General features: G+C 40.2%; 1 protein-coding gene across 1 annotated transcript; it reads right to left on the bottom strand.

Annotated features, from left to right (window-relative positions):
• Nucleotides 1-27,384, bottom strand: pgbd5 (piggyBac transposable element derived 5). Its single transcript, XM_085296567.1, has 7 exons — nucleotides 26,707-27,384; nucleotides 21,017-21,447; nucleotides 16,407-16,541; nucleotides 10,598-10,778; nucleotides 7,004-7,201; nucleotides 6,258-6,363; nucleotides 1-4,860 (listed from the first exon to the last, which is right to left on the bottom strand). The coding sequence occupies exons 1-7, from the start codon at nucleotides 27,101-27,103 to the stop codon at nucleotides 4,665-4,667; spliced, it is 1,644 nt and encodes a 547-aa protein (XP_085152693.1). The 5' UTR covers nucleotides 27,104-27,384; the 3' UTR covers nucleotides 1-4,664.
• Between the last annotated feature and the right edge of the window lie 44 nt (nucleotides 27,385-27,428).

Consider the following 27,428-nt stretch of genomic DNA (forward strand, 5'->3'; position numbering starts at 1 on the left):
TTTAATGTGGCACTTATGAGTGGTGTTTTAATGAAAACACATTTACACGACAACGTTGTACAGCTCATCACCACACACATTTTAGAAAGTTATTTGGTCCAGCATACACCGGTTATTACATTTTTTTTTCAAACACAGCCAGCTTTAACATTACATGCACATACACACATCCTTCTGGCACTTCTGTGAAGCTAGATAACACTTAGCCCACAGTAATCGCTTATGCCACATCCTGCAGCCACCATTTCAATCCAGAATCATGGGAAGCGGAACATTTTTACCACATTTTGGTGTTTAGTAATATTGTTATTTCTGACATTTTATCTGGAAATAATAGCGGTACAACTCTTGCAAAAAAGCTCCTGATTAGAGCAATAAATCTACAGTGGTTTGAAAGCACCTGATAAGGGTATATATGCTGTGAGTGAATATATAGTACAGCAATTAGTCATGAAGCCCTGAGGTCAGTCACTTGAAATCTTTAACATGTCCAAAGCTATCACTCATCAAAATGCTTCAGTATTACATCCGTCTCACAGATAGCGACAGACATCTGTGAGACACTGTGTGGAGATGATAAACCGGTACATAACGCACAAACACACATGAAATGAGTCTGACTAATTTCACGTTATCTTTTTGTAATAATTTACATGCAGTTAACGTTTGGGCAACATTTTTTCTTCCTGACGAATTCAAATGAAAGTCAAATATTTCTGACCTAATGGCTCCACAGAATTCCCTTCTTTATCATTAACATCTTGTTTTCTCACGTCTACATATTATGTCTAGATGTATGAGCATTAATGGAAGATATCAGACTTAATTCAAAAGTAAAAAGACACAAAACACTCACATGTTTGTAGTTTATAGTTTTTTAAGGCTTTAAATGCCAATCAGATGTCAAGATTTCCGGCTTTAAGGGGCTTAGCCATACTTTTTTCTCCAAAATAGCAATCTATCGACAGTGACTGGGATGTTTTATTATTATTTATTAACAGATAAAATTAACCCCTTGCAATAGACTGGTAACCTGCCCAGGATATACCTCCTTTTTACCCTCTGACATCTGAGACAGACTCCACGCTACAACCGTGAACTGGATAAGTCGAATATATTAGAAAAAAGTCTATTGTCCATCTATTAATGGCCTTGAAACGTGTTCAGAAACTCACACTAATAGATGTAGTGTTGATACACAGTGACCCATAACAATCACTTGGATAGTTACTGCACAGGGATAATGATAGAGAGCTGGACTTTTTAGCATTAACATCTCTGCAGTAATTGATTATTTAAATAGGAGCAGGCTGACACAATTAAGAGGTCCAGTCAAACCTCAAATGATTGAATCTTATCATTTTTAAAATGTGCATAAAATGGAAACGGAGATTTTTAATTCATCTGTATAGAAATTAATTCTTCATTCCCTACAGAGTTAAAGTGAAAAAATCTGTCCTTACCCTTGCATAATAGAAAAAAACCCTCTATGAAACACAAGTGCTCATCAGTAGCAAGAGTTGCTTTGCATTTCCTGTGTAAATGATGCAGAATGCACAATTTGTGTTATTAAAACAAAATCCATCTAATGGTCCAATTTACTTTCATTGTTTCAGCTCGGAGAGTGTTGCCAGTGAATGCAGCACGGTGGCAGATGGCTTCTAAAATGTCTACGTCTGTATTTCACGTCGACATTATGATACACTTCAAGTGAATGGCAAACTACGCAACAAATCTGTGGATATCAAATATTGTAATCGAAGGAGGAGTTGACAAACATTTGACACGATAGAAGAGCCGGCTAAGATTCAGAGTGTTACTTCGGGGTGAACAATGCTACAACATTCAGTGGCTTTTTCTCACACACACACACAGGCAAGAGTAACGGCGACAACAATGCTTTGGATTAGTGAAAAAGATTAATAAGAAATCACAATCTCGAGTGTCAGTAAGAGTGTGATTATGGACATACACTCACAGTAATTTGTAAACAAAATATACACAGACGTACAGTACTGCACTTTCTCTAAATCTACAGTGGAAGTAGAATTCTCTGTTTTGGTTACAGTCATTAAATTTCATTCATATATCATTGGTGTATTTTCTTTTAATACAATCTATTTCATGTATCTACTAATATTTACAAAATTCATCTGTGAGAGCAGAGAGTCGTTTATTTTTTCAATTTGAAATCAAAATAAAATAATTATTTAATATGTGTGTTGCTGACTTTATAGCTCTCCTCAAAGTGCAAGAGTGTGACGGGGGTGGGACCAATTCGCTCAGCAACTCTGCTTTACCAGCATAAAGACTGTCATCATACCAGTATATGAATACACACTTTGAACCATGCTGATGGGGCAAGCACGCACCGACACCTTTCACTTACAGTCTTCATGACACGGTTCAGCACAACAATAAAGTGTTGACCTTGTCCTTGTTAAAGCTACAGACAGCAGTGTTATAGCCTGGGGGGGTGTTTTTGGCTCATTTACTGATTGACAGTTGAACATATTGAAACAACATGAAATCAACTTTGAAACAAAGTTTTCAGGGGCTTTAAGAAAGTTTCTTTCTGTCGTGTCTAAACTCTTTAGCGTGGGATGTTGTGAACTGGTGGCGTACTGCAAATCATTTAGCACATTTAGCCTGATGACTAATCACTATTGTCTCGAATTTTTAACAGTTATTAACTGTATGTGTCTTTTTGTTCGAGGCAGGTCAGCTTTCTTTATATTTAGTTTTCCGCTCCAAAGTAAGAAGCTTCATGGTGTTTGGTTTAACACATTCCTCTCAGATCAACCGATGGGATACACGATCAGGTTAGCATAAAAGGTGTAATCAGGTGTAAGAGTGCTATAAAACACATTCATAGAGCTACAGTGTGACAGCAGGTTGTTAGAAACAGGCAAAACCTGCAAAGGGAGACATTTTTTTTGGTCTGTATTGTGCTATGTAAAGTTGGGAAAAACATTTTGGAAATGACAAAGATTAGGAACACACGTCTAGTCGGTCATTCTGATGAAAAATTCGTTTTCAGCAGCTCGGTTTACCGTTGTGTGATTTGTGAGGACAGAGAGTTATTCACTGACCGAGTAAAATTTTGGGACGTGCATTTTTCAAAAATGTGCTGAGAAATAATGTTTGGTGAAATGTGCCAAAAACAACTGAGAAAATATAATAATATATAATTTGTTCAAACATTTGTTTTGTTAAGACGTTTTATAAGCCACCAGTGATTTAGTTTTTACTTTCTGGACCTAAACGCTGCCAAGGAATATTACCCAAATCCCTGTCCATTGGCCAAGATTATACTCATTGCCTAGCAACACTGGCTCATTTAATCGAGGAGATTTGAACATGTTCTTCCTTGCAAAGCTAAGTACACTAAAGTGTAATGAATCACATGATTATGACGAGTTTCCTGCCAAAAAAAGTGTTCTTGGTACAAAAACGGGACGCAGATGTGACAGCATTTGTTGTTAGAGTTGTTGTTAAAGACCCTGAATGCCTGTTTATTAACTAGTCTATTAATTGCTTCCTTTGTATAGGCCTTTCAATCCTACGGAAAAAGTCACATATATGTGTACCAATCAAGATTGGGTAATATTTGGTAACAGTTGTGGAGTTGTTAATTTCTGTGGTCAAATAAAATCAACACCTACACACACAGCTAACCTGAGTTCAAGAAGCAAACTCTTTGATAAACAAAACAAAACCTAGGAATGTTTTCCTAGCTTTAACTTTATTGCCGTTTATTTCATATTACTTATTACAATTAAAAAAAAACTGGAAGAAGGAACTTTTTAAAGACTCTTTTTGGTCTTTTCTGGGAGGCTGTGGAGCTGTGGCACACTGCTGGGTGTGGCTTTATAGCGACTGACTTTCTCTCATAGGTACAATATGCAGCAACACAACACATCTGGGTCACAAAAGCCATACATTTACATCCTCTGGCTCAATGTCGCACACACAAACGGCAGTTTCCACTTACTAAATACACACGTACAAATTTTCAAAACTCACCTGGAGCAGAAATCATTTTCACACCGAACAAGTAAACATCACAATCGAGATTCTTAACGCATGCAGCGTGTGAACACACCTTATTCCTGGTTTACTAAGACTTTGTTACAGGTGTTTTTGCAGAGTGTAAATATTGAGCTACATGTAGCCTTTCAGCCTGACGGTTATGGGGTTTGGACACTTTGTGCAGAAGTTTCATTCAGGCTTGTATAAATAATTTAACTCGTTAAAACTTGAAGCTGACATCATTTAGGAGTGAAATCTTCTTGCTTTTCCTGTTCCATCATTCAGCTCTGCTTGTGAAAAAGCTCCTGTTGACAAATCCTTAGTAAATCTGCGGGGTTAATGATTGCAGTCGAGTCTCATGGCTCACGATTATTGTGTAATATGCAGTTGTGTGTTAATGAATATTTACAGAGCCACAAAAACCACTATAGGAAGAGAGAAATAGGCTTGGCACTGCTTCAGTATTATCACATAGACACAGAGTGCAAAGTCTGTAAGGTTGAGCGTGAATGTATGTATGTGTGTGTGTGTGTGTGTGTGTGTGTGTGTGTGGAGGGGGGGGGGGGGGGGGTTGTGTTAAGTGTTTTTGTTGTGAGCTCCTTCTGTCTTCATCAACCTCCTCCTTCTCTTCCTCACTGTGTGGGGGAGCAGTCGTCTAGATCAAGCAGCTCTCTGACCAGTCTCTCTCCAAACTGCGCTCGACTGTAGCGTTTGACTGTGTAGGCGTCAGACATCTTGTATAGGATGTACGCGTTGTTGATGGCAATACTGATGCTCAACCAGAACACCTGCTGCCATGTCTTGTTAGGCTTGTGGAAGATGAAGTACCTGTGTGGAGAAATGAGCCGGTTACTGCTGAATCTCTTTGCAAAGATGTAAATAATATGATTTCGTTTGACTATCTATAGTTATTGTCCAAAAACATATAGGCCCAACAGATTTTTCAATTTTGTCTCTGGGTTTTTAAATCAAACAATCAAGATGTGATCGAAGTGCAGACTTTTAGCTTTAATTAATTAATGTTAACTTTTTTTACAGTCATACATAGTCCTCCATTTTTTTAGAGGCTTAAAATTAATTGGACAATTGACGGATATAGTTTTATGAACGGGTGAACACGTTTATTCCAAGTGTTGAACTTGCGCGTTGTTTTCTTTTTTAAATATGAGATCCAAAGCAATTTCAGTGCAAACAAGGGCCAAATCAGCAGGTTTAAAAAGAAGAAATGACCTGGATGGCTCAGTAACACCCAAAAAAGACCACAGAAGAAAACTAAAAAAGGACACAATCATAGAATTATTTCTGTAGTGGAAAAAAAAAAAACAACAACTTCACAACATCTAACCAAGTCAAGAACACTCTTGAGAAGGTGGATGTATCGTTGTAAAAGTCTACAATCAACAGATAACTTAATGAATGAAAATACAGTGTTCACAACAAGGTGCAAACCACTGGTTACAATCAAGAACAAGAAGGCCAAATAAGACTATACAGGAAAACATCTAAAAAAAGTTTGCAAAGCTCTGAAAAAATATATTTGGACAAATTAAACCAAGAGAAAAGTATTGAGCAAGACAGAACAGTTCATGATCCAACATCATCTGTCAAATATAGTGGAAGTAGGGTCATGTATGGCTGCCAGTGAAACCAGGTCACTAGTGAGATGAGATCAGATTCAAATTCAGACAAATGGTGAAAAATTGATCGGACAGTGCTTCACAGTGAAAAGGAATAATGGCCCAGAGCATACTGCAAGCGCAAAGCAGAGAAGAAGGATATTCTTCAATGGCCAAGTCAGCTACCTGATCTCAATCCAATAGAGCACGCTTTTTACTTATTAAATTCAAAAGTGAAGGTAGAAAGACCTGAAGGTGGCTGCAGTTAAAGCCTGGCAGAGCATCTCATGGCAAGAAACTCAGCATTTGATGATCTCCATGGGATGTAGACGTCAGGCAGTCATTGACTACAGAGGATTTTTATCCAAATAATAAAAACAATCACCACATTTGAAATAATTTCGGTCTGTTTAATTACTTTGAGCCTCGGAAAATCGAGCACTACGTATAAAAATGTGTGTAAAACCCCCAAATCTAATGTAACACTTTAGTCAAAGCCCCTGAATTAAAGTTGAAAGTTTGAAAACATCTTGATTGTTTGATTTAAAATCCATTGTGGTGTAAAATATTCTTGGTAACAAGTAATGTTGTGTAAAACGGTGCACATACTTGCTATACTTGTCGTCGTATTTGCAGATGTAGCTGAGGTGTGCCGCAAAGGCCTCAACAGCCAAAGGACACGGGATCTCCCCACTTTTCCTCTTAATGATCAGCCCTGACGCAAACACAGTGAGAGGCAAAAACTAGACCCATTTAAACTAATTACCGTATAATTATTGGCAGTACAAAAGTAAACTCCATCAATTAAGTACTACAAGCACAAAGTGAAAAACAGTCACACACATATACACGCAGAGGGGAAAGGAAAATCAATGCCGGATGATAACAGCCTAACTTTTCCTGCTTCACTGCAGCACTCTTCACTCAAAGAGCACAAACGCAGACTGCAACCTTCATTTAGAGTTAAAACCTAACAAAACTGGACAATGAAGAGTGGATTATTCTATAAGAGGAAGGGAATATCATGATTTTTGGCGCCTCCTGGAAATGGATTACCACGGATTAGAAGCTCGCACTGATTCTCTGTGACATAAATGCTTAATGATGTGCCAGTTTCTCTAGATGGTGACTTGCATCCACAAATGACAGTACAGTTAGCCAAAGTTTCCCCCAAAAAACTCCTAATTCTTAATAACGACAACCGAAAGTCTTTGCTTTTGTGTTTTTCTACTAAAATTAATGGATTTTGTGCACTGAAATATTAATAATTTCTAATAGTAAGCTCCTTTTATTTAATTCCAGGAAAAACGAAGTTTCCTGTAGTGGGGAAATGCTTTGGGAAATGATCTTCTTACCTTTTTTTGTTGGGGAATAGGCATTGGCAAGGAACCTGAAGTGTCCTTTGTTGTACCAGCTGATCAGCGACATGCTGCCTTTCATCATTATGCGAGACTGGCCACGCTGAGCAGGCGTGGAGCCACAGACCAGCATGCTTTGCGGTAAGCCTGTACAGTCGCTCTTCCTGGTGCTAAGCAAACCACAGCAATAGATATCTGGAGAGGGACAGAGAGACAATTAGGATGATCGTGGCAAATAGCAAAAACTGCAGTTCCTAAAATGGCCACTTGAGGGTAAAACCACGTCATCAACTATTAACGAGGCGTTAACCCAGAAACATTTGCAGAACTGTGCTGCAAAAAACAAATACATTTTAATTTGAAAATGCAGTAGATATGATTCATTGTCTTTTTCCTATAACTGGGCTGTACAAGGCAGGGAGGACATGCATAAAAAAAGAAAAAGAGTCAAGTTTGGATTTTATGTTCTCCCATTCTTCAGGGTTGAAGCAGATGTGCTCCAGGCAACAGTCCTGTTTACACCTGACAAAGATAATCACACCATTTCATACCAGTGACCCCCCCATCTGTCCAACCATCTGGAAATAGTACTCATGGGTGGTCTTAAAGGTGTAGGTGCGATCATCCTTCCACAATAAGTATGCAAAGTCTTTGAAACTGTCCTTTCCTGGACATTTGATTACTAAGAATCTGTAAATTAGGGTTGCTCTAAGGTTATCTCCGGCGATACAGGTGCCAGAGCTTTCCGCAAAACAGCTTAGGGAATTTTGCAGTCATCATTTCTCCACTTTTGAGCCGTTTCCATGGTTATTTGAGGAAGGGTTGTTTTCCAAACTGCAAAGGTCTCTAATGGCAGTTCCACCTGCTTTCTGACTCCTGGAGAACTTTCAGTTTGTAGGCTCTTTTTGGTTTTCGACAAGGAGAATATACTGTCATGATAAAATGGACAATGTTGCAGTAGAAATAAACATCTTTACATTCTCTATGGATAATTTCCCCCATTCATAGCCAACGTCTGGAGGTGAATTTTTGTATAACCCACTCGTATATATTGTACTAAGGCTTAAAATGACTCATAATTAAGGGCGAACCACCTTGGGATGACATGTTGCTGCAGGCACAGCTGGCAGCTATCTGCTTCGTGCCGCCTCAATTTATTTTTACTGGACGTCTTCATTGTGCTTGTGATATTCTTGCCTTTTGATGCATTTTGGACACAATTATCCGACAAACTGGCTTCTGAGCAGATAATTGTACTAATAGACAGTTTCTCAAAAGACTTCTGTTGTGTGAAATGAATGCTTTTTTGCAGTCTTGATTGGACTAATCAAATCTGTCAGCTAGGGCTTTTGGGAAATTGCTATGGGCATTAGTCATTTTATACACTACACTAAATTATTGAGTGATTCTTTAAGGGAAAAAATGAGTCAACAATTAAAGTCAGGAGTGATTGTTAGTTGCAGTGATTTTTGTGTATCCCTTTCTTTCCTGAAACTTTCTCTTTTTTTTCTTCCATCCAGCAGACACAAAACAATCATCTGGCTGACTGCCGCTGATTTGGTCTCCATTTGCAAACTGATTTCTATCTGTGTAGTACATGCACGCATGTCCACAGTAAGTACTGCGGAGTAATATGGAGTAATTACCTCAGCTAATTAATCCAGCAAGATAAATTTGAAGGAAAGATGTCAGACGATGCATTCACAGGCTCAGAACTGGGCTTTTTTGGGCTGATTCAACTAATTAGAAAAAGAAAATGATGATTATATCTGCAGGCTTCATTTTCTTGACATAATGAAGCTCCGCTTGGTTGAGTTTAAAATTGCCAATTATTCTTCAGCAAAAATACAACAAAAAAAAAAAATTTAAAAATGAAAACTTATCAGAGGAGCTGTTGAGCTGAATGTTTATTCTCTGCTTGCATTGATTGTGTTTAGCTTTTATAGCATGTTCACATTATCCCACTTTCAGTATTAATGTAAAAGAAGCAAACAAAGTAAATGTATATTTTCATATTAAAATAAAAATGTATAATGAGCACAAATATCAGAGTATCACAGCTGGATTGACAGCATTAAAACATTTAAATCCCAATATCTCCGAAACAAAAGCATCGGTTTTATGACTCCCGCCACAGATTATGAATAAAACATACTGAGAGTGACTCAAACACTTTTGATTCAGATTTTCATTGTCAGGTGTTTGAATGAAGTGTCAGGTAAAGTGTCTACTTTACCTGTCTATTGATTTTTCAAGCTCCAACAAGGCAAAACGCTTAATCTTTCATGATTTACTATGTAAGTCAAAAGGCAATAAACAATCTTTTGCAGTGCATTGCAAACCTGTAAGGATCGATGTCGAGCACTAGTATAAAACACATCCATCCTAACAGTCATGACAATTCGTTCAATTTTTTAATGCTACACTCACATTAGGAAAACCAGTTGGAGACCGGTACTATCAAACTTGGCCACTCGTAGTCATTTGCCACTTTCAAAGAGACTTTGCTGTGTCTGCTTCAGTCTGCTATTGGTTTGTGACAGAACTGCATCAAGTTGGCAAATACATGCAATCTTTTTATGATAATACAGGGATCAACTGTGTCAAATTGCCAAAAATCACAAATATGTTGCATATCTACCTACACAGAAATTCACACAAACTCATTAGTTGCTTACATTCAAAGTCCAGGCCGAACCTGGCTGGACGCAGTTGCTGCTAGACAGCAATTGAACTGCAAAGTCGCTCACCAAACTTGTTTTTATCTAGCAAATACAACCAGCAACTATTTGAGTTGACATCTAGTGATGTTTCGAGCACACCTGCTCTTAATCAGATGATGGTCTGATGACCAACGTCACTAGATGCAATAAATAAGGAATCTGGAGTTCTTCAGTGTGTGAACTGTTATTTCTTCTTCTCTCACATTTTTTTTTGACTCAGCACCTGCCCAACAGGATGACGAGGGTGTGCGTGGATTCTTCTTTGTGACTCTGATTGACTGCAATGTGTTGCCTGCTTTTATAAAATAGATGGCAATTATTTGCAAACATTAATCAATCTGACTGAGTGAAATTGCAGACACTCTCAGACAGATTGGCTATTTGGAGACGATGCAATCGCCTTATAATGTTCCACACTCAAAGTTCCTTTAACTCAGATTAGTTAGCTTAAATGCTAGTTAGCTTTAAAAAAATAGATAATTTGGGGGACTGACAAGTTTGGTGAAAGCACTGTTGGGAGAGTAACAAAGGCATCTGTGTAATTTAGCAAGTTCACCCTCAGTATACGGATAAGAGATGAAAAAATAAATTATTCGACATGCATACTGTCTGGCTTTGTAGTTTTATCTTAGAATAGAATAGAGAATACTGCTGTCCTGTGCGTGCTGTTTCGCCTGGGGATGGTATAATCACACCATCATTAAAAATGAATAACCACATTTTTTTAAAGTGCAAAAAGGGGAGGTATGGAGAGATGGAGATAGATTACAAAGTGCACAACAAAGTAACAATTAGGGAAGGGAAAAGAACAAGACCAAGCAAAGAACAAGCAGCAGACATAATCTGCTGCAGAAACTTCTTTGCATACCTTGTTTGCTGAATTCTGTGAAGAGGCTGAGGCTCGTGATGGATGGCCCAGTGAAGATGATGGCGTTTTTTCCGGAAATGTTCTGGCAGAGCTGCTTAGCCACAAGGCTGTGGAGCTGAGGTTTGTTCTTCAAGGTGGCCAGACCATCTGTACCCTGGCCATCTTTCAGATGGACTGCGATCTGCAGAAGAGGGGGGGGATCAAGTCAGGACGTGTGGATGCAAACATTTTTACTTTTCTAGCTTACAGAGGCTGCTGTCTAAACCCTAGAGAAACTGTAATGTTCAATTTACAAAATTGCAGTAGAGACTTTGAATTAAAGTGTATCCTGAGGGAGAAAATACTGTGGAACTGAAATAAAAATGTATTTGGACTCATAAAACATCGGGTTACATTAAGATGGAGACTCCAGCATGAAATATCAGGGGTATAAGTACAACACTAAAGGTAATGCCAGTGGCATGAAATAATATTTTGGTGCTTCTTAGGATATTCTGTGAAATTTCAAACCAAATGTAGCTGGTTTGATCTGTGAGTCAAGCTACTGTCACACCTGACTCTACAGTGGAGATTTGAGGAGGCTTGTTTTTCCAAGATGAGAATTACCCCTTTAAAGCCTGAACCATAAAATGATTGGCAGAAAAATTTTATTTTTGTGGATCAAAATTTCCTTAAATATCTCAGTTTCTGGATTTATTTTCATGATCACCCACTTCAAGCCACTTCAAGCCATGAAACGAGACTTTTGTACAAACTATAGATCAATGCAAGCTGAGCTTTGCCTCCTAGTTTAACATACATGAAGCATTTGTAGATATGATTCCCGGAACATGATGCAGTCCTTAGGGCCCAAAGAAAGCTATTATCAAGACTGAACAAACAGAAATGTACACCCATAGATGGCTCTGTGTGCCTTTTGAACTTTCTACTATCGTTTGGGAGCTGATTGGCATTAGCCTGATTAGCCGGCATCTACGCAAGACCCATAGCTATTAAACTAAGTGGCCTGTCCATGCGTTTGTGTGTGTGTGTTTTGTGGATCCCTGTGTGGTACACTGGCTAATGGAATCTCATTGATTCGCTCCATTAACTCATTTTATTTCTTTGATTTTTTTTTCCCCCCTCTCCCTCGACGCAATTCATTTAGACACAGAATTCAATGGAGACACACGTCAGTGTACAGAGGACTGGTGAACACTGAGTGACTGCCAAACGCCTGCAGTCACCGTGAATGCTAATGCTTATTTGTTAAATGGATGGGATAATGGAATACGGCTTTAAATGACAGGCTCTGCGATGCTTCTTGCACACAACTTGTTTTAAACGGTCAGATTACAAGAAAAATAATGAATGGTTTGATTATTTTATTTTATGTAAAGCAATTTAACTAAATGAAAAAGAAAAAAAAAAGAAGGGAAATTAACATTCTGTGTAGGATACTCCTCACTCCACTAATGCTATTCTGGCCTACTTCCAGGCTAAAGAAGGAAACACTTACCCTTTAGTGTACACAGTTGTATGCCAAATGTTGATCTCATCATAAAAAGTATCTGACTCTCAAAGTTGTATTATTGTCTTCTTGTTCTTACAACCCAACTGTCCAAAAAGTCTGGGTCAATTTGTGCATGAGCAGAAAAATGTTGGCATGCTCTACTGCTAATCTCTGTGCATTCTGTTTCTGAAGTTGCACAAGTATTGGTCCAATCTTGTCTTGTCTCTCTAAAGAGTCTTTATGTTGTTCTCTCTGCTTCTGTATATTTTTCCCCTCTATTGAGAGTGTGAATTATGCAACTGAGTTTTATTCAATAGGTCGTTTGATCCTACTCCAGATCATGTGTTTACATTCTTTAATCATCTTGCTCTTCTCTCCTTAAACAGCTGTACTCATGAACATCCAGCCCTTGAAAGTTGTTCTGATATTTTGTCGATTTTTTCCATTGCAGCATTTTTTCTCTAACAAAATCAAGTGATGGAGGTTCTCAAACTTAGGCTACGTCCACACCAGCCCAGGTAGATTTGAAAACGGCGTTTTCGTCTGAAAACGCTCCGTGTCCACACTGGCGTTTTCAGTCGTTTTCACAGTTGCGCCTGAAACAGCCGAAAACGCTTAAGGTTCCAGTCCTGCGCATGCGTGAAACGCAAGAAGATTCGGCCTGCTTCATTTCTGTCTGCCGTTTATTTACTTTCCGGCTCTTTGAAACGTCGCTGCAAAATGTCGAGGAAAAGCACCGAGTTTTTTAAATGGACTAACAATGAGGTGGAGTTGTTGTTGCGAGTAACACAAAAGTACAAAGTTGCAAAAGCGAGTGAGAGTTAAAGAATTTGAAGAAAAGCTATCTGGAGCATGTACAAACTGATATTAATCTTTAACAGGGCAAACAAAACTGCTGTATAATGCCCTCCGCTATCTTTGTTTAATTGGTCACATGACTGCATCACATGACTAACATGCGTCTTCGTTTTCGAAAGTCTCGAAAATCAAATGTATGCATTTTCGAGAGCGTTTTGAGAATGATGCGTTTTCCTTCGGGAAAAACGTAGTTTCAGTGTGGACGGGAAGCCAAAACGGAGAGAAAACGATGCATTTTTGAACAAAAACGCATTAGTGTGGATAAGGAATTTGAATTTTGGGTGTCAGGAGTGATTTGTGACACCAAGTGTGAAAGGTTTACAGGACGGCAGTGACATTTGCTATGATTCATGGTTTAGAGACAAAAGGATGCTGACAAAGAGACAAAGAACTGAACCGGAGATGCCAGAGTTGCAGGTGCTCATTTAATTCTAAGTGACCATAATATACACTGAACAAAAATATAAACGCAACACTTTTGTTTTTGCTCCCATTCCCCATGGGATGGACGTAGAGACCTAAAATTCATTCCAGATACACAATATAACCATCCCTCCCAGACAGTGGTCACAAATCAGTCCAAATGTGTGGTAGTGGGCACATCTGCTATATTGAGATAATCCATCCCACCTCACAGGTGTGCCACATCAGGATGCTGATCTGACATCATGAGTAGTGCACAGGTGTACCTCAGACTGCCCACAACAAAAGGCCACCCTGGAATGTGCAGTTTTGTCTCACAGCAAAATGCCACAGATGCCACAAGCAATGAGGGAGCGTGCAATTGGCATGCTGACAGCAGGAATGTCAACCAGATCTGTCGCCCGTGCATTGAATGTTCATTTCTCAACCATAAGCCGTCTCCACAGGCGTTTCAGAGAATATGGCAGCACATCCAACCGGCCTCACAACCGCAGACCTCATGTAACCACACCAGCCCAGGACCTCCACATCCAGCAGATTCACCTCCAAGATCGTCTGAGACCAGCCACCCAGACAGCTGCTGGAACAATTGGTTTGCACAACCAAACAATTTCTGCACAAACTGTCAGAAACCGTCTCAGGGACGCTCAACTGCATGCCCGTCGTCCTCATCGGGGTCTTGACCTGACTCCAGCTCGTCGCCGTAACAGACTTGTGTGGGCAAATGCTCACATTCGATGGCGTCTGGCACGTTGGAGAGGTGTGCGCTTCACGGATGAATCATGGTTCACATTGTTCAGGGCAGATGGCAGCTGAGAATGTCCCAGTTCTTGCATGGCCAGCATACTCACCGGACATGTCACCCATTGAGCATGTTCGGGATGTGCTTGACCGGCGTATACGACAGCGTGTACCAGTTCCCATGAATATCCAACAACCTCGCACAGCCATTGAAGTGGAGTGGACCAACATTCCACAGGCCACAATTGACAATCTGATAGACTCCATGCGACGATGTGTTGCACTGCATGAGGCAAATGGTGGTCACACCAGATACTGACCGGTTCTGGGTCCCCAGACCCCCAATAGCGCAAAAAACTGCACATTCCAGGGTGGCCTTTTGTTGTGGGCAGTCTGAGGTACACCTGTGCACTACTCATGATGTCAGATCAGCATCCTGATGTGGCACACCTGTGAGGTGGGATGGATTATCTCAATATAGCAGATGTGCCCACTACCACACATTTGGACTGATTTGTGACCACTGTTTGGGAGGGATGGTTATATTGTGTATCTGGAATGAATTTTAGGTCTCTACGTCCATCCCATGGGGAATGGGAGCAAAAACAAAAGTGTTGCGTTTATATTTTTGTTCAGTGTATGTATATCAGAGCATCGAGGAGCTTGGAGACGAAGTTAGAGAGGCAAGGCTGAGATGGTTTGAACATATGAAGAGGAGGGATAACAGATATACTGGACAGGGGATATTGAATATGGAGCTGTCAGGCAGGAAGAAAAGAGGAAGACCAAAGAAAAAAAATCATGGATGTAGTGAAGGAGGAAATACAGAGGACGGTGTGAAAGAGAAGGATGTTGGGTATAAGGGGTAGATGACCCGCTGTGGCGACCTCTAAATTGAGCAGGAACAAGACTTTCTTGTTTAAGGGAAAATAAAATACATACTGCATTTGTGTTTGATCTCTTTTATTTTTACTTTAAAACCCAGAAGACTTTAAAAACGAGTTCTCAGCCTTCATTGTTGGTGGTCAGAATAAGATTTAGGTTAAGGTAACGGTTGGGGTTCCTATTTACTTGATGACATAGCTGTGGTGATTGTTGACCAAATAAACGAAAAAACAAACAAACAAACAAGTTTCACCCTATAAAACTCTTCCTCTAACAGAAGTGATATGTCTGAGTAAGTAGGGCAGTCTTTCTGGAAATATGTGTTGATGTTGAATTTCTAATGTCGTTTTTCATTGCTGTGAGCACAAGTGAAATTCCATTCATCTCCACTGAGGGAGCAGAAGCCTTTAACTAATAAACTGTAGCTGGGTATCACTGGTATTAAAAACATGGTCTCCTGTCAAGTATACCAATGCAAATGTTTGTGTGTTTGCTTGCGTGAGCTTGCATGTGTGTGGGTGGCTGAATGTGGGTGACCTGCACAACATGCACACTATGATTAACACTGAGGAAGGCTGATGCATAAAAAGTGCATCAAGTTTAGCAAAAAAACCTGCACGAACAAAATCTTTTGGGGCATGTTCTCTCTTGTTTCCCCCCATGTCATACTGTGTATGGTTGTGTGTGTGTGTGTGACAAATAAAATTTGAATTTGAATTTGTTTTCCCACTGTATAATGAGCTCTGTAATGCTCAGAGTTGGACAGGTCTGTTAGTCCTTCCATGCAGGGTCTCAGTTAAATGGGTGTATTACATAACCAACCGGCGTAGGAGTGGAAGGTTGCAGTAAGGACAAGGTTGTTAGTCAGAGCAGCTCTGCCTGCCTGAGATGTGCCTGCTTGAGCTAGTAGCGCTTCCACTCAAAACCAACATCAAAAGACAATATTTTTTACCCAGAAGGCTTTTCATGTGATCCATTTTAAACTCAAACCGTGCAGTTTGTTGCACATAAATTTACCAGTATAAAAAAAATATATAATAATTTTCTGTGAAAAGTAATAGATTGAATGCTAAATGATGCAACATTCAAAGAATAAGATTTGAAAGCTAGCGAAGATCAAAGCCTCTGATATTTTCATGAAAGCCTTTCTTACTTGACTTCAGGCACGCTCGAGACTTCTGTATGCCATATTTAATAAAACAAATTTTATATTTCTGCCATGAAGTTGCAAAGCAGCAAATCAAAATAGAATCAAAGCAGACAAAGACATGCAATCATTTCTTTTTCATCTCCTCTAATGTAATTTTTCACTCTCAAATCACACCTGAAACAATTGTGATTCTGAAGGAAGTTTCCCACCTCCGTGTCTCCAAATCACATACAAACACATCGAGTATTGTGTGCAGATACCTGACAGATAAAACCGGTGGAGGTGCACTGTCGGACCCAGAGGCTGAACTTCCTCTTCTTTCTCTTCCTCAGCTCTCTTTCTGTACAAGTGGCGATGAACACTGGGTCCTCATCTATCAAGGGCTCATGAAGAACCTGAAACATGGGTCTAAGTGAATTTTTACATACATACATTGCATAGCCTCATCAAAAGCAAAAAGGTGCTAATGAACATAACTAGTTTTCCCTTGTGAGGCTTCCTGTGTGAGAGATAAGAATGAGATTGTGTATGATTTAATACCACACCAAGAGTTTAAAGAGAGAAGGCGGCCAACTGAAGATTCTCGCAAGTCCTGTATGTGTTTGAGCGTGATAGTAAAAAAACAAAAAACACTTTGTCAGCAGAAACATGTTCTCACTCGTGCAGCTCTGTTTGCAAACCCCTCCGAAAAATAACTTCTGCCTTGTCACTTTCACTTCATTTTGATGTTTCATCTTCACGTTGTCCATACCTTTTACATTTATGCATTATAACTTCCTTCTCTGCCTGGATTCATCCAAACAGTGGAAGCCTTTTTATATTTAGTTTTCTTTTTAGCATGGATGATTCTCCATTCAAATGAAAATAGACAAAAATATATAAAAAACAAAATAAAATCCCCAAATAAATAAGGTGTGACTAACTTTTTCTCGGAGTGGCAAAAATAGAGAGAGAGAGAAAAAAAGGTGTTCATTTGTATAAGAAGAAAATTCAGGGTGCCCTTAGAAACACACGATTTTATGATTCTCATTCTTTAAGACAATCAATTTAACACACACACACACACACACACACACACACACACACACACACACACACACACACACACACACACACACACACACACACACACACACACACACACACACACACAAAAAAGAGTTAAATTACTCATTACTCATAAGTTCTTTAACTAAAACTGATTTTCTTTGCTTTCTATGACACTAAGCTGAATATATTTGCATTCTGGACAGCTGTCAGAATTGGGTTTGATATGAAATGTACAGTTGTTACAAACTGATTTTTATTTGTATGTTCTATATTATTTCCCCTAAGCCCACAGTCATTAAATACTAGGATGAATGTGCAAGTCTCCCCCCCTTATTTTCCTAATGAGTCATATCAGATACTGAAGAGGAATTTCCAAATGGTGAACGAGAAACAAAGAAAGTATTTTAAAAGCCAACAGTCATAAATCCAAAGATACACATTGGTTTTGATACTCGGCAAATATTTGCATTTTAAATTTCTCAGGGCTCTCCCTTCCTCCGGTGTTTTCCCTGCCTCTTCTTCCCGCCCAGCCCATCATGATTTGACTAACCGAGTGGCGACCAGCACTTCCGTGCTGCTCTAGCAACAAGTCATTTTCCAGTCAAATATGGAATCACGGAGTCATAAAAGTTAAAAATAAATGAGGCCATCTAGACTTCGGATGGATGATGTCACCCAGACCACAACAGCCTAAGAAATAATTCATGTTGTAGCTGCGGCACAGCTGCACAGTGACGTCTTCTCTCATCTTATTACAGCTGAAACCAAAGTGATTACATTTCAAAATGTTTGAAGTAAATCATTTGTCTGAGAAAATAAAACCATTCATTTGTTCACCGTCTTCGAGTGGATGTCTTCTAATGGCTTTCTGAATAATTATTTTACACTTGCAAATCAATACAGCAGCAATAAAGCAGTCCAGACATGATCTGAGCGAATGCAAAACTAACCCCAGCACAGATCTAATGGACATAGAATATGTGACGCATCACTGTTAGGAGTATCTCGAGGAACATGCTAGAGTTTGTTAGAGAAAAAAAAAAACAGAGCGCATTTTTTCCCCCATAATTCTTCTCTACATGATTAACTGTTAGATGCAAACTATGTCTATTTTCAATATTGCATTGCTAAGCCCCCCCTACTCCTACATTTACCTGTCTGGGAGCTGACCACCTAGCTGTTACCCATGTATATTAGTGACCTCTGAAATGGGTCTCTTGATTTGTTCTCCTGGAGAGCTGAACAATGACTGTTTCCCCACTGTTGGAGTTGCACTATATTCAATTTAGTCTAGTTCAATTTTATTCATGCAGCAGCAGTTCACAACAGCTGTCACCTTCAGGGCCTTACTCCATACTCACTGGAGAGGCAGCTCAAGGACTGCGTGGAGCCCAACAACAGCAACAATAAGATAAGATAAGATAAGCTTTATTAGTCCCAAACGTGGGAAATTTGTTTTGTCACAGCAGGAAGTGGACAGCTGCCAATGCTGCCAATGCCAATCTGTAGGCGTCTTCTTAACCCCTGGTTGAGAGCCTGGTTCTGCTGAGGCCTCTTCCTGTCAAAAGGGAGTTCTTCCTTCCTACTGTCACCCACTGGGATCGTCTGATTGTTGGAAATTTCTCTTGAATATTTTGTAGGGTTTTTACCTTGCAATATACAGCCCCTTGAAGGTACTGCTGAAATAAAACTGAACTGAAAGGATCGAGCTACCAGGCTAGCAGCAACATGACTAAAAAAATCAAATACTTAAATACATCCCATTTAAAACCATTATTATCTGCCATTCAGAGTTCAACAACTACACTTGTTTCTTTCCCTCTTTCTCAGAAGGCAGTCATTTATTGAGAAGATTGCTTTTTCCTTGCCAGTGGAGCTACAGTTTCAGACTGTCTGTATTTTCTAGTCCACTCTGAGAGACTATCAGGAGCAGAAAATACAGAAAATGAACTGATAAAACAAACTGGCCTAGATTCACATAAACCCCGTCACTGCCAACGACACTCACTTGCTGACCTCACTGGCTCAGTTTTGTCATTTTTAGATTTAAGTTAACACACTTCACCCAACCAGTGACTATGCTGCAATGAAATAAAGAGTAAAATATTGATATTTAAACTATTTGCACAGATGAATTAGATGTGGATGATATATGAGGAGGGCATTGCTTTTAAGTGCCTGTGTTCCCAAATGCTCCCATCACAGAACTGGCATCATCTTTCATAATGAAGATGATGTTGTAGCACTCATACAGTAGAAAGACAACAGCAAATAAATCAACTTGTTCACTTATTTTTGAAAGCAACCCCAGTGTCCTGCGCAAAAGACTGAGAATATTAAGTTGCAATATTTTAGCTATAATTATGAAAGAAAGAAAAGCCCTTATAGGAACTGTATGCAATGCCGTATCCTCTACTAACAAATACTTTAAGAGTAAACTGCATCTTATGTAAGATCTTTGTTTTTTGCTTGAACTCTGGGAGCAATCAGACACATTTTTAATGTTACATTTTCATCAGATTTACGTAAACAAGGTCGTGGTAAATTCTGTTGTGCCTTTTTGCTCAAGAAGAACACACCTAAAGAGAAAACTGATTCAAAAGCTTCCTGTTTTTGCTGTCATGTCAAAATAATACAAAAAAAATTAAGTTAAAAAGGGCACAGTGGTGAAAGATCAGTCTGATTTTAGGCAGGCTGGTTATTTGGGGTACTTTTAAATCTCCAGTGATGCAGAGTGATGAATTCATCCAGAGAAGAAAGTAAAGTAGGAAAGTTGAAAAAAAGTCCAGCCCACCCAAAATAGAGAAACAAGGCTGGCGCTCCACTGGCCTAGTTACATAAATGTGGATAGGATACACAAGTTAAGATTCCTCTGCAGGGGAAGCCTGTGTAAAACAGAGTGCGCCCCCATATATATATATATATATATATATATATATATATATATATATATATATAGTCATCGTGTAGATGGCTTTTCAAACAGAGACTCATTGCTGGAGCTATGAGCTGGTTTGCAATACTTGAAGCATTGTTAAAAAATTTACTCGCCGATGCACATCGGAGTGTGAATGCGAGTGAATGTTAGATAGAAGCACTAAAAAAAGCCTTAGATAAAGTGCTTGTGTGAATGCACGAGTTGTATAAAGCGCTTTCAGTGCTCAGTGAGAGTAGAAAAGTGCTACATAAGAACCAGTCCATTTACCATATTTAAACATATCCTCCAGTGAAACTGCAGCACTGCATATAGCTTTCTCAGCTATATGGCTGGCCTTGTGATTTGGTGCTGTATAAATACAAATTGAATTGAAAACAGTCATTCAACAAATTTCTCTTTTGCTTTACATCTAAAACTAAATAGCTCAAATGATTTTGTTAGAGAAGAGATAAACTAATTAAATTACAACTATGTATAAGACAATCTCTTGGCATACCCCTTGCAACTACACCTACATGCAACTCATACCCCACCTACTGATTACTGTCCTCTTCCTTCTCATTCTGCATCTGTGTAAATGTGTTATGGCTCCAGGTCAGAAAGTTAATATTGCACTGGAACACATAAACATGCTGACACAGCAAAACTTTGGATGTGGATGACTAAAAAGTGATTTCCTCAACATCATCACCTGTAAATGACTTCTGGAACTTTGGTCGTTTCTTTTTATACTACGCAATTCATGAGGCATAATAAAATGTAGCTGTGCTGTTAAAATGTGGTGCTCCTAAAGGCAAGAAGAATCTGTTGCCAGCTGAAAGAAAGCATCTAAAAATATCAAGAGAGGCTTGAAGAAAACGCCACCTGTCGCAACGCACACACCTGTGTTTGTGATGGTCTGAAAGTGCAGCTGAAGGACTGCTGCAGCGAGTCCAGGAAGGGCTGGATCTTGTAAAGGCCCTGGTTGCTTCCTTGTGATGGCCGGAAAGCCACAATGTGGAAGTACTTGAGGATCTTCTCAAAACGCGACTGACTCATCTTCAAGGCGATGCTTTGGTTGCTGAAAAAGCCCGAGCTCCAGATGCTGAGCACTGACTCACAGCGGTGCACACTGGTGGAGGTGACAAAGCCCAGGAACGCTTTCATTTCCTGGGCCGTGACGGGACGCCAGCCTTCGTCTGAGCCGAACCGCTCCTGAAACTTCTTGGCATACATGTTAGTCTGAGTGACCATGTTTTGGATGCAGTTGTCCGGGACAAAGAGCTGGAAAAAGTCCAAGGCTGTAGCGGTGGCCGGCATCTTTTGAGCAGGTCCTGTGTTGGGAAAAAGGACAAAAGTGAAATGTTATGACAAAAAAAAATTATGCTGATTGACAGACAGAGAATCGCACATGGGATAAGTTGCACACAGCACTGTCACTTACGCCCAGCTTTTTAACTTTGGTACGAAGCCTTCAATTTGATTGACTTTGCTGAGTAGAAGGGTTTTTTTTGACACAATAAAATATCATTTTGTTGAGCTGTCATCTTCAAAGCTGTGTGGGATGCACACAGGCTCATTCTTGCTTATATAAACTCCAGTGACATCTCAAAAGAATCTTGAGAACAGTAACGTAAAGCATCAATTAATTTTAGGTGTTACATTGTAGCAAAAAACACCCCCAAAAAACAAAACATCAGAGGAACGCAGTACACTTCGTGCATCAGCAGCTTTTGGGTATGAATGTCATAAGCCCAGGGCAGCAGTTAGAAAGTTTACATGACCTGACAGCCACCACACTGTGGTGCCAGTCAAAGTGTGGCATTTCTATGCTTGCGGAAGGCTTCAGTGTCTTGTTGCTTTTGTGTTACGGCAGGCAATAAGTCAAAATCACGCTTTAATGTTTGCGAGCCATGAGCCATTAAAAAACATCTGCACTATTTCAATTAATTTGACTGATGGTTTTGTTTATACAGAATGATTTGCCTTTTTATTAATGAAATTTGAATGTATCTAAACCTGTGGAATAACACAGAAGCTTCACTTCATCTGTGTGTGGTTGTAAAGTTTGTGTGATCAGTGTACAGTGTTTAGTCCTTATAATGTACTACTTAAATCTATTGAAAGTCTATGTTATCAAGCAAGAAGCTTCTTTTTGGAAACTGCAGCATAAGAACAACTTAAAGAGATGTCTAAAAGTGTAGGCCTTGGTCACATAGGCAGAGAGAACAGGTGGCTGTGAAGTGACAGTGACATGAACCATGCTAATTGTGCTGATGATCAAACCGCTCACAAGAAACTTGTCTGTGCAGCACCGTATATCCCTTTTAGATCAGTTTCACCTAGTCACTGCCAGCAACCACTCACTAACTGGTTGAGGCATGCACAATTTTCCCTAGGAAGCGGTGGTTGCTAAGAAGTCGCCAACTGGTCTCTATGCCAGACTGTGGCCTATGTGTGACTGTGGCTAACAGCTTAAAGAATAAACATTCAAAATAACACTCACGTGGCCAAAATTTCAAATAACAACACTGTTTGAGTCGTTTTTTCCCGCTACTTTTAGACATTGTCAAATACAGGGAATACTCTTAATATGGTGTTCACAACCCACAGCTCTAGACACATGCTGTTCAAACCTTCTGTTTGTCAGGTGCTGCCAATCTGAAGAGAGTTAGCCCAACATAAGATAAATAAGGACGCGGTTAAACTGTAAAATATGGAGATGGGACTGATCCATCCTTTAAAGTACTGAACGAAAACTTAAATTGTTGGCTTAAAGTAAAGAAGCCCTGACACAATTAAAATAACTGTATTTACAAACATTAACATCAAAGAATTGTTAAAAACAATAGATAAATGCTCAAATATGAAAAAAAAAGGTTCATCAGCTGCGGTATAAATGTTTGAAATGGCATAATTAATGAATTAGCAGCAAAACTAGCTAAAGGCAATGGATAAATAGGTAATTTAACTAAAATTAATCAACAAAGAATCAGAGCTGTTTTCTAAAATGTGCTAATGGCAGCAACAGTGAAGCGTAGTCGGGACTTTTCTGCCTGACCTAATTATTCTCCCTCGCTGGTTAAGGACGAGATAACATTTATCTCCCATTTAAAAAGCTCTCCGTCCGTCTGCCTTTGGATGTAGCTTTGGAGCCACACAGTCAATACTCAGTGCAGTTAACTGGCTTTGGTTCACTCTCAGGTTGTTGGATCCATGAGAGGTAATTTGGACTTTGAGCAGAACATCTTTTGGCTCGATTGAACAGCACAATCTCATTATCTCAGAACAACATAAAAAAAAGGCTTTTACTCTCCCTTCTCAGGCCCTGTGTAGCTGGCTGCAACTAAAATAATGAAGGCTCTTTTCTTTGCGGATTTAACGATAACACACACGACTTCAACCTATATAGTACACTGTTAAAAGTGTGCAGGAGGACAAGACATGAAGTGTAGAAAAGACAGAGTGGGATACAAGCACTCCCACTCAGTTGATGCTTGCAGACAAGACACAGAAATAGCCAGGGCACAGCTCAAAGATCAACTCATTCACATCCAATTAGACTTGAAAGCTGAAGGTAATATTCAACATGACTTCCAGTCCACCCCTGAATAAAAACATCAGACGTTCAGACTGAAGATCTACTGAGGCAAAATGATTTAACACGACTCATCTCAGAAGGGAGGTACGAATACAGCGTGAGGAAGGACTCGTCATTTTCCTGGATAATAGAATTGTCTCATCTGCTGCTGCTGAGCAAACACAACCTTCCTCTTTGAGTAGCCCTGCCAGCTCATCGTCAGTCCAGCCCGCATCAATCAGATGAAACAGGATTAATCATTTACATAACTCTTCTTTCAGCTGATGCTAGTCTATGTGGCAGTCCTATAAATATCGATTTCCCACATTGCTCAAAAGAAAAATCCACCTACAGTGCACACACAGACAGGTATAATCCCTCGCGATTATCAGCTGTTGTGGCATTTCCATTGTCCCAGGACAAACATCTGTCTCATAGAGCTTTTATAGCCATGGATTTAGTAGGAGAGATTACTGTGTATTTGAAGTGCATCAACCCTTACATAGACTAAATGTGTTCCGAGTTCAGTTTTTAGTGGAAATTAAAGAGACAGCACCTAAGTGCAATTTCTCACCACCGCAACTATTGATTACATTTTTTTTGGACTTACAAATAAAACAATATCTACTGTCTTTAAGCAAAAACGTTTTCATTTGTGTTGTTTAGTCCAATTACTTCAGCGTTCTACCTTTATGTGATTGATAGAGAATATTATGTATAAATATAATAAAATGCATCTTTGTCTAAGTGTTTTTAATGGCTGAGAGATCTCATGCAGACAAGGTAGCAATACACAGTCAGGCAGATGAACTGACATATGGACAGGAGCAGTAATCTTTCAGTCAGCTTCAGCAAAGTGAAGCAATAAATAGTTCTTTAATTCCCTTCGACATCATGATAAAGTGCTTATATAATCTAAGAGCTACAGTTCATAATCTTTGGTCTAGTCATTTGCCACCCGCCTCGCACTGCAGGGGCAACCATCACAAACTCATTTGAAGACAGCATATTACATATGAACATCCTGTGTCAGCACGCACTGACTGACATAGAAATGGGCAGGCAGACAGACGGGCACTGACCGACTTTGCCGAAACGTCATTCATGCCATTAAAATCTGCGGAGACGCACATTTATGCAGACATGCTGCTCAGGATGGAGTCATTCTTATCTGTTCGGGCTGATTAAGTCAGAGTAAGGTCTTGGCTACTTGAGGTCTGAAGTGTGATTATGCGCTCTGGCAGTACTACATCCACGCTTTTAATCATACCTACCCTGATACAGGATGGCAGGCCTAGAGTTGCAGTGGCTTGTGCAAACAGACACTGACTGCATTTTTAACAAATCAGACCAGACCATACAAACACACCTGCTGCCACCCTAGCTTAAGTCAACAAAGTCACAACAGCTAAATAGAGTCAGACAGTCCAGGATGTAGAAGTACTGAACATCCTCTAACATTTGTGGCACAGCAAGAACCTCTTATGGTACCCCAGCTCAGTGCAGCTTGGTTCAGACTATTTTGGGTGCTTAAAACAGACACCACTTTATATCCAGGCTCAGATTATCCCAGAGCAGGATTACTAAAGTTAGCTGGATCTGAAAAATAAAAATAAAAATAAAAAAATCCAGAAATAAATGTTATTTAGTATGTGTCTTTTTTTTTTAGTTTTCTGTTTATTGGAACAGGCTGTTTCTTGAACCAAATAGCTCCAAAACAACATTTAAAAGCTTTATCTCATTTGTTCATATGTGGGGTTTTTTTTTAATGATCATGTAGTACATTTCGGTGTTTGCTGCACTGGAACAGCTTGGGAACAATTCTTTGCAAACAGCGAGTGCTGTTCACTTACTTTGCAGTGGCATCTTGGCAGGTTATCTACAGCCAGGGCTTTTTATTCATTTGAATAAGTGTGTTCCTACTAGGTAGTGTGCCAGCACACTGGGGCTTGGTCCGTATCTACTACAGCCATATGCCGATTCCCCTCCAAGTCTGCAACAGTGCATCCTGTCACGGTGGAAACAGGATGGCATTCTCACAAATCGTTTTGGCTTCAGCGGAGGCAGGAAAGATGGACAAGGAGAACCAATCCAAACATAGCTTGACTGAAAGAGCTGCACTATAAACCCCAAACCCCACTCTCTGATCTATAATGGACTAAATAAATAAATACTGTTCTTAAGACTGACAGTCTAATGGTGTGGTAGAGAGGAAGGAGCAGTGTGGGTGCACACACTGCTGTTTAACTGTCACGATTCATGCACACAAATGTCTCTCCTTTGCGCACACACACACAAACAGACCTGCAGAAGTGTGCAGTTAAAAAGGAAAATAACCAAATGAATAAATCAGGATTCTCTGAGCTTGTGTCTCACATTTAAGCTGTTGGTACCAGTGGACAAAGGCTGGCATTTGTGCGTTAGTTCTGCATGAATGCACACACCTACATAGCATCAGAAGGCATGCATGCTAGGTTAAGTTGTGGCTCTACAAAGTGCATAGATATTTCTTGTTATGCACATTGAGTTTATATGCAACAAAATGTGCCATTTATTTATTTATTTTATTCTAAAATTTGCACATAATACATGTGCATGGAGCCAGGAGAGGCTTCATGCCGTTTCTCTAAACGAAACAGCTCTGAAACATGAGCACATACACATAAGACAGCATGTCTACAACAGCACCAAGGGGTGATGCATCAAAGGTTAAGCCTTTGCCATTAACTTAATAAAGCAATTAACGATGCATGTGTCACTACACACAAGCAAGAAGCGCACACATACACAGAGAGAGGGAGAGAGATAAAAACGAGAGCAGTATTCAGTTGTTTAAAAAAAAAAAAAAAAAGCAGTAGTTGCTTTGTGGCTGTTGTGACAAACAGAAATGGCCTGCCTGACCTGAAAAATGTGAACACGGACGGCACTCCTGTCTGTGTCTATCCAATCACTACACAGCCGTGAGCATTTGCTCCCCACCAGTGCAAAAATGAGCCCATCCATCGTGCCTCACCGTATGTATCATTGTACGGCGGGACCGTGACATCCTGCAGAGTCTCCGTCCAGCCCTCCTCCTCTGCCTGACTACGGGATAGGGAGCCGGGAGGTCCTGCTGCGCTGCCACCTCCTGTCCCCCCGCTGTGTCCACTCTCCTTATCGCCTCGTTTCTGGTGGTGATGGTGGTGGTGGTGCTGCTGCGGTGTCTGTTGCTGCTGCTGCTGCTGCTGATCCTCCTCACCTACCTCGGCTATGTAGTTATCAGAGTCGGAGTCTCCGGAGGTGCTGTAGAAGGGATTGTCGCTGCTGTCGTCCCCGGACTCGCCGAACACGTCGTCGGATATCTGCAGGCTCTCGTACCGGGAGCGGGCCGCTTCCAGGAGAGACAGCGCCTTTCGCCCGCACTCCGCCATCTCTCTCTCTGTAGTGATGCTCCTCTCTCCTCCCCCCTTTCTCTTTCTTCCACTCTCTTTCTCACCCTTTCACTACCTCCTCAGTGGCGTGCAAGTGGTCACGATCTTGCAGGAGCAGGAGACGTGTTTGCCTTCAGTGTGGCGATCACACCCTCCCCTGTGTTTGGTATGAATTATGATCCACCTGCCGTCCCGGCTCGGATGCGGAGCCCGGTGGTCAGCAGAGTGTAGATCCGGTGGCAGCTGTCCGCTTCAAGGGTACTGGAATATTTCCGCCCCCTTGCTCTGCCCACAGCGCTGCTCACTGGGCAAAATCATCAATAGT

The sequence above is a fragment of the Mchenga conophoros genome, linkage group LG13 (genome assembly GCF_057382185.1).
Source record: "Mchenga conophoros isolate Kocher_MC1m ecotype Shallow Benthic linkage group LG13, M_conophoros_male_GT1.1, whole genome shotgun sequence".
NCBI classification, from domain to species: Eukaryota; Metazoa; Chordata; class Actinopteri; order Cichliformes; family Cichlidae; genus Mchenga; species Mchenga conophoros.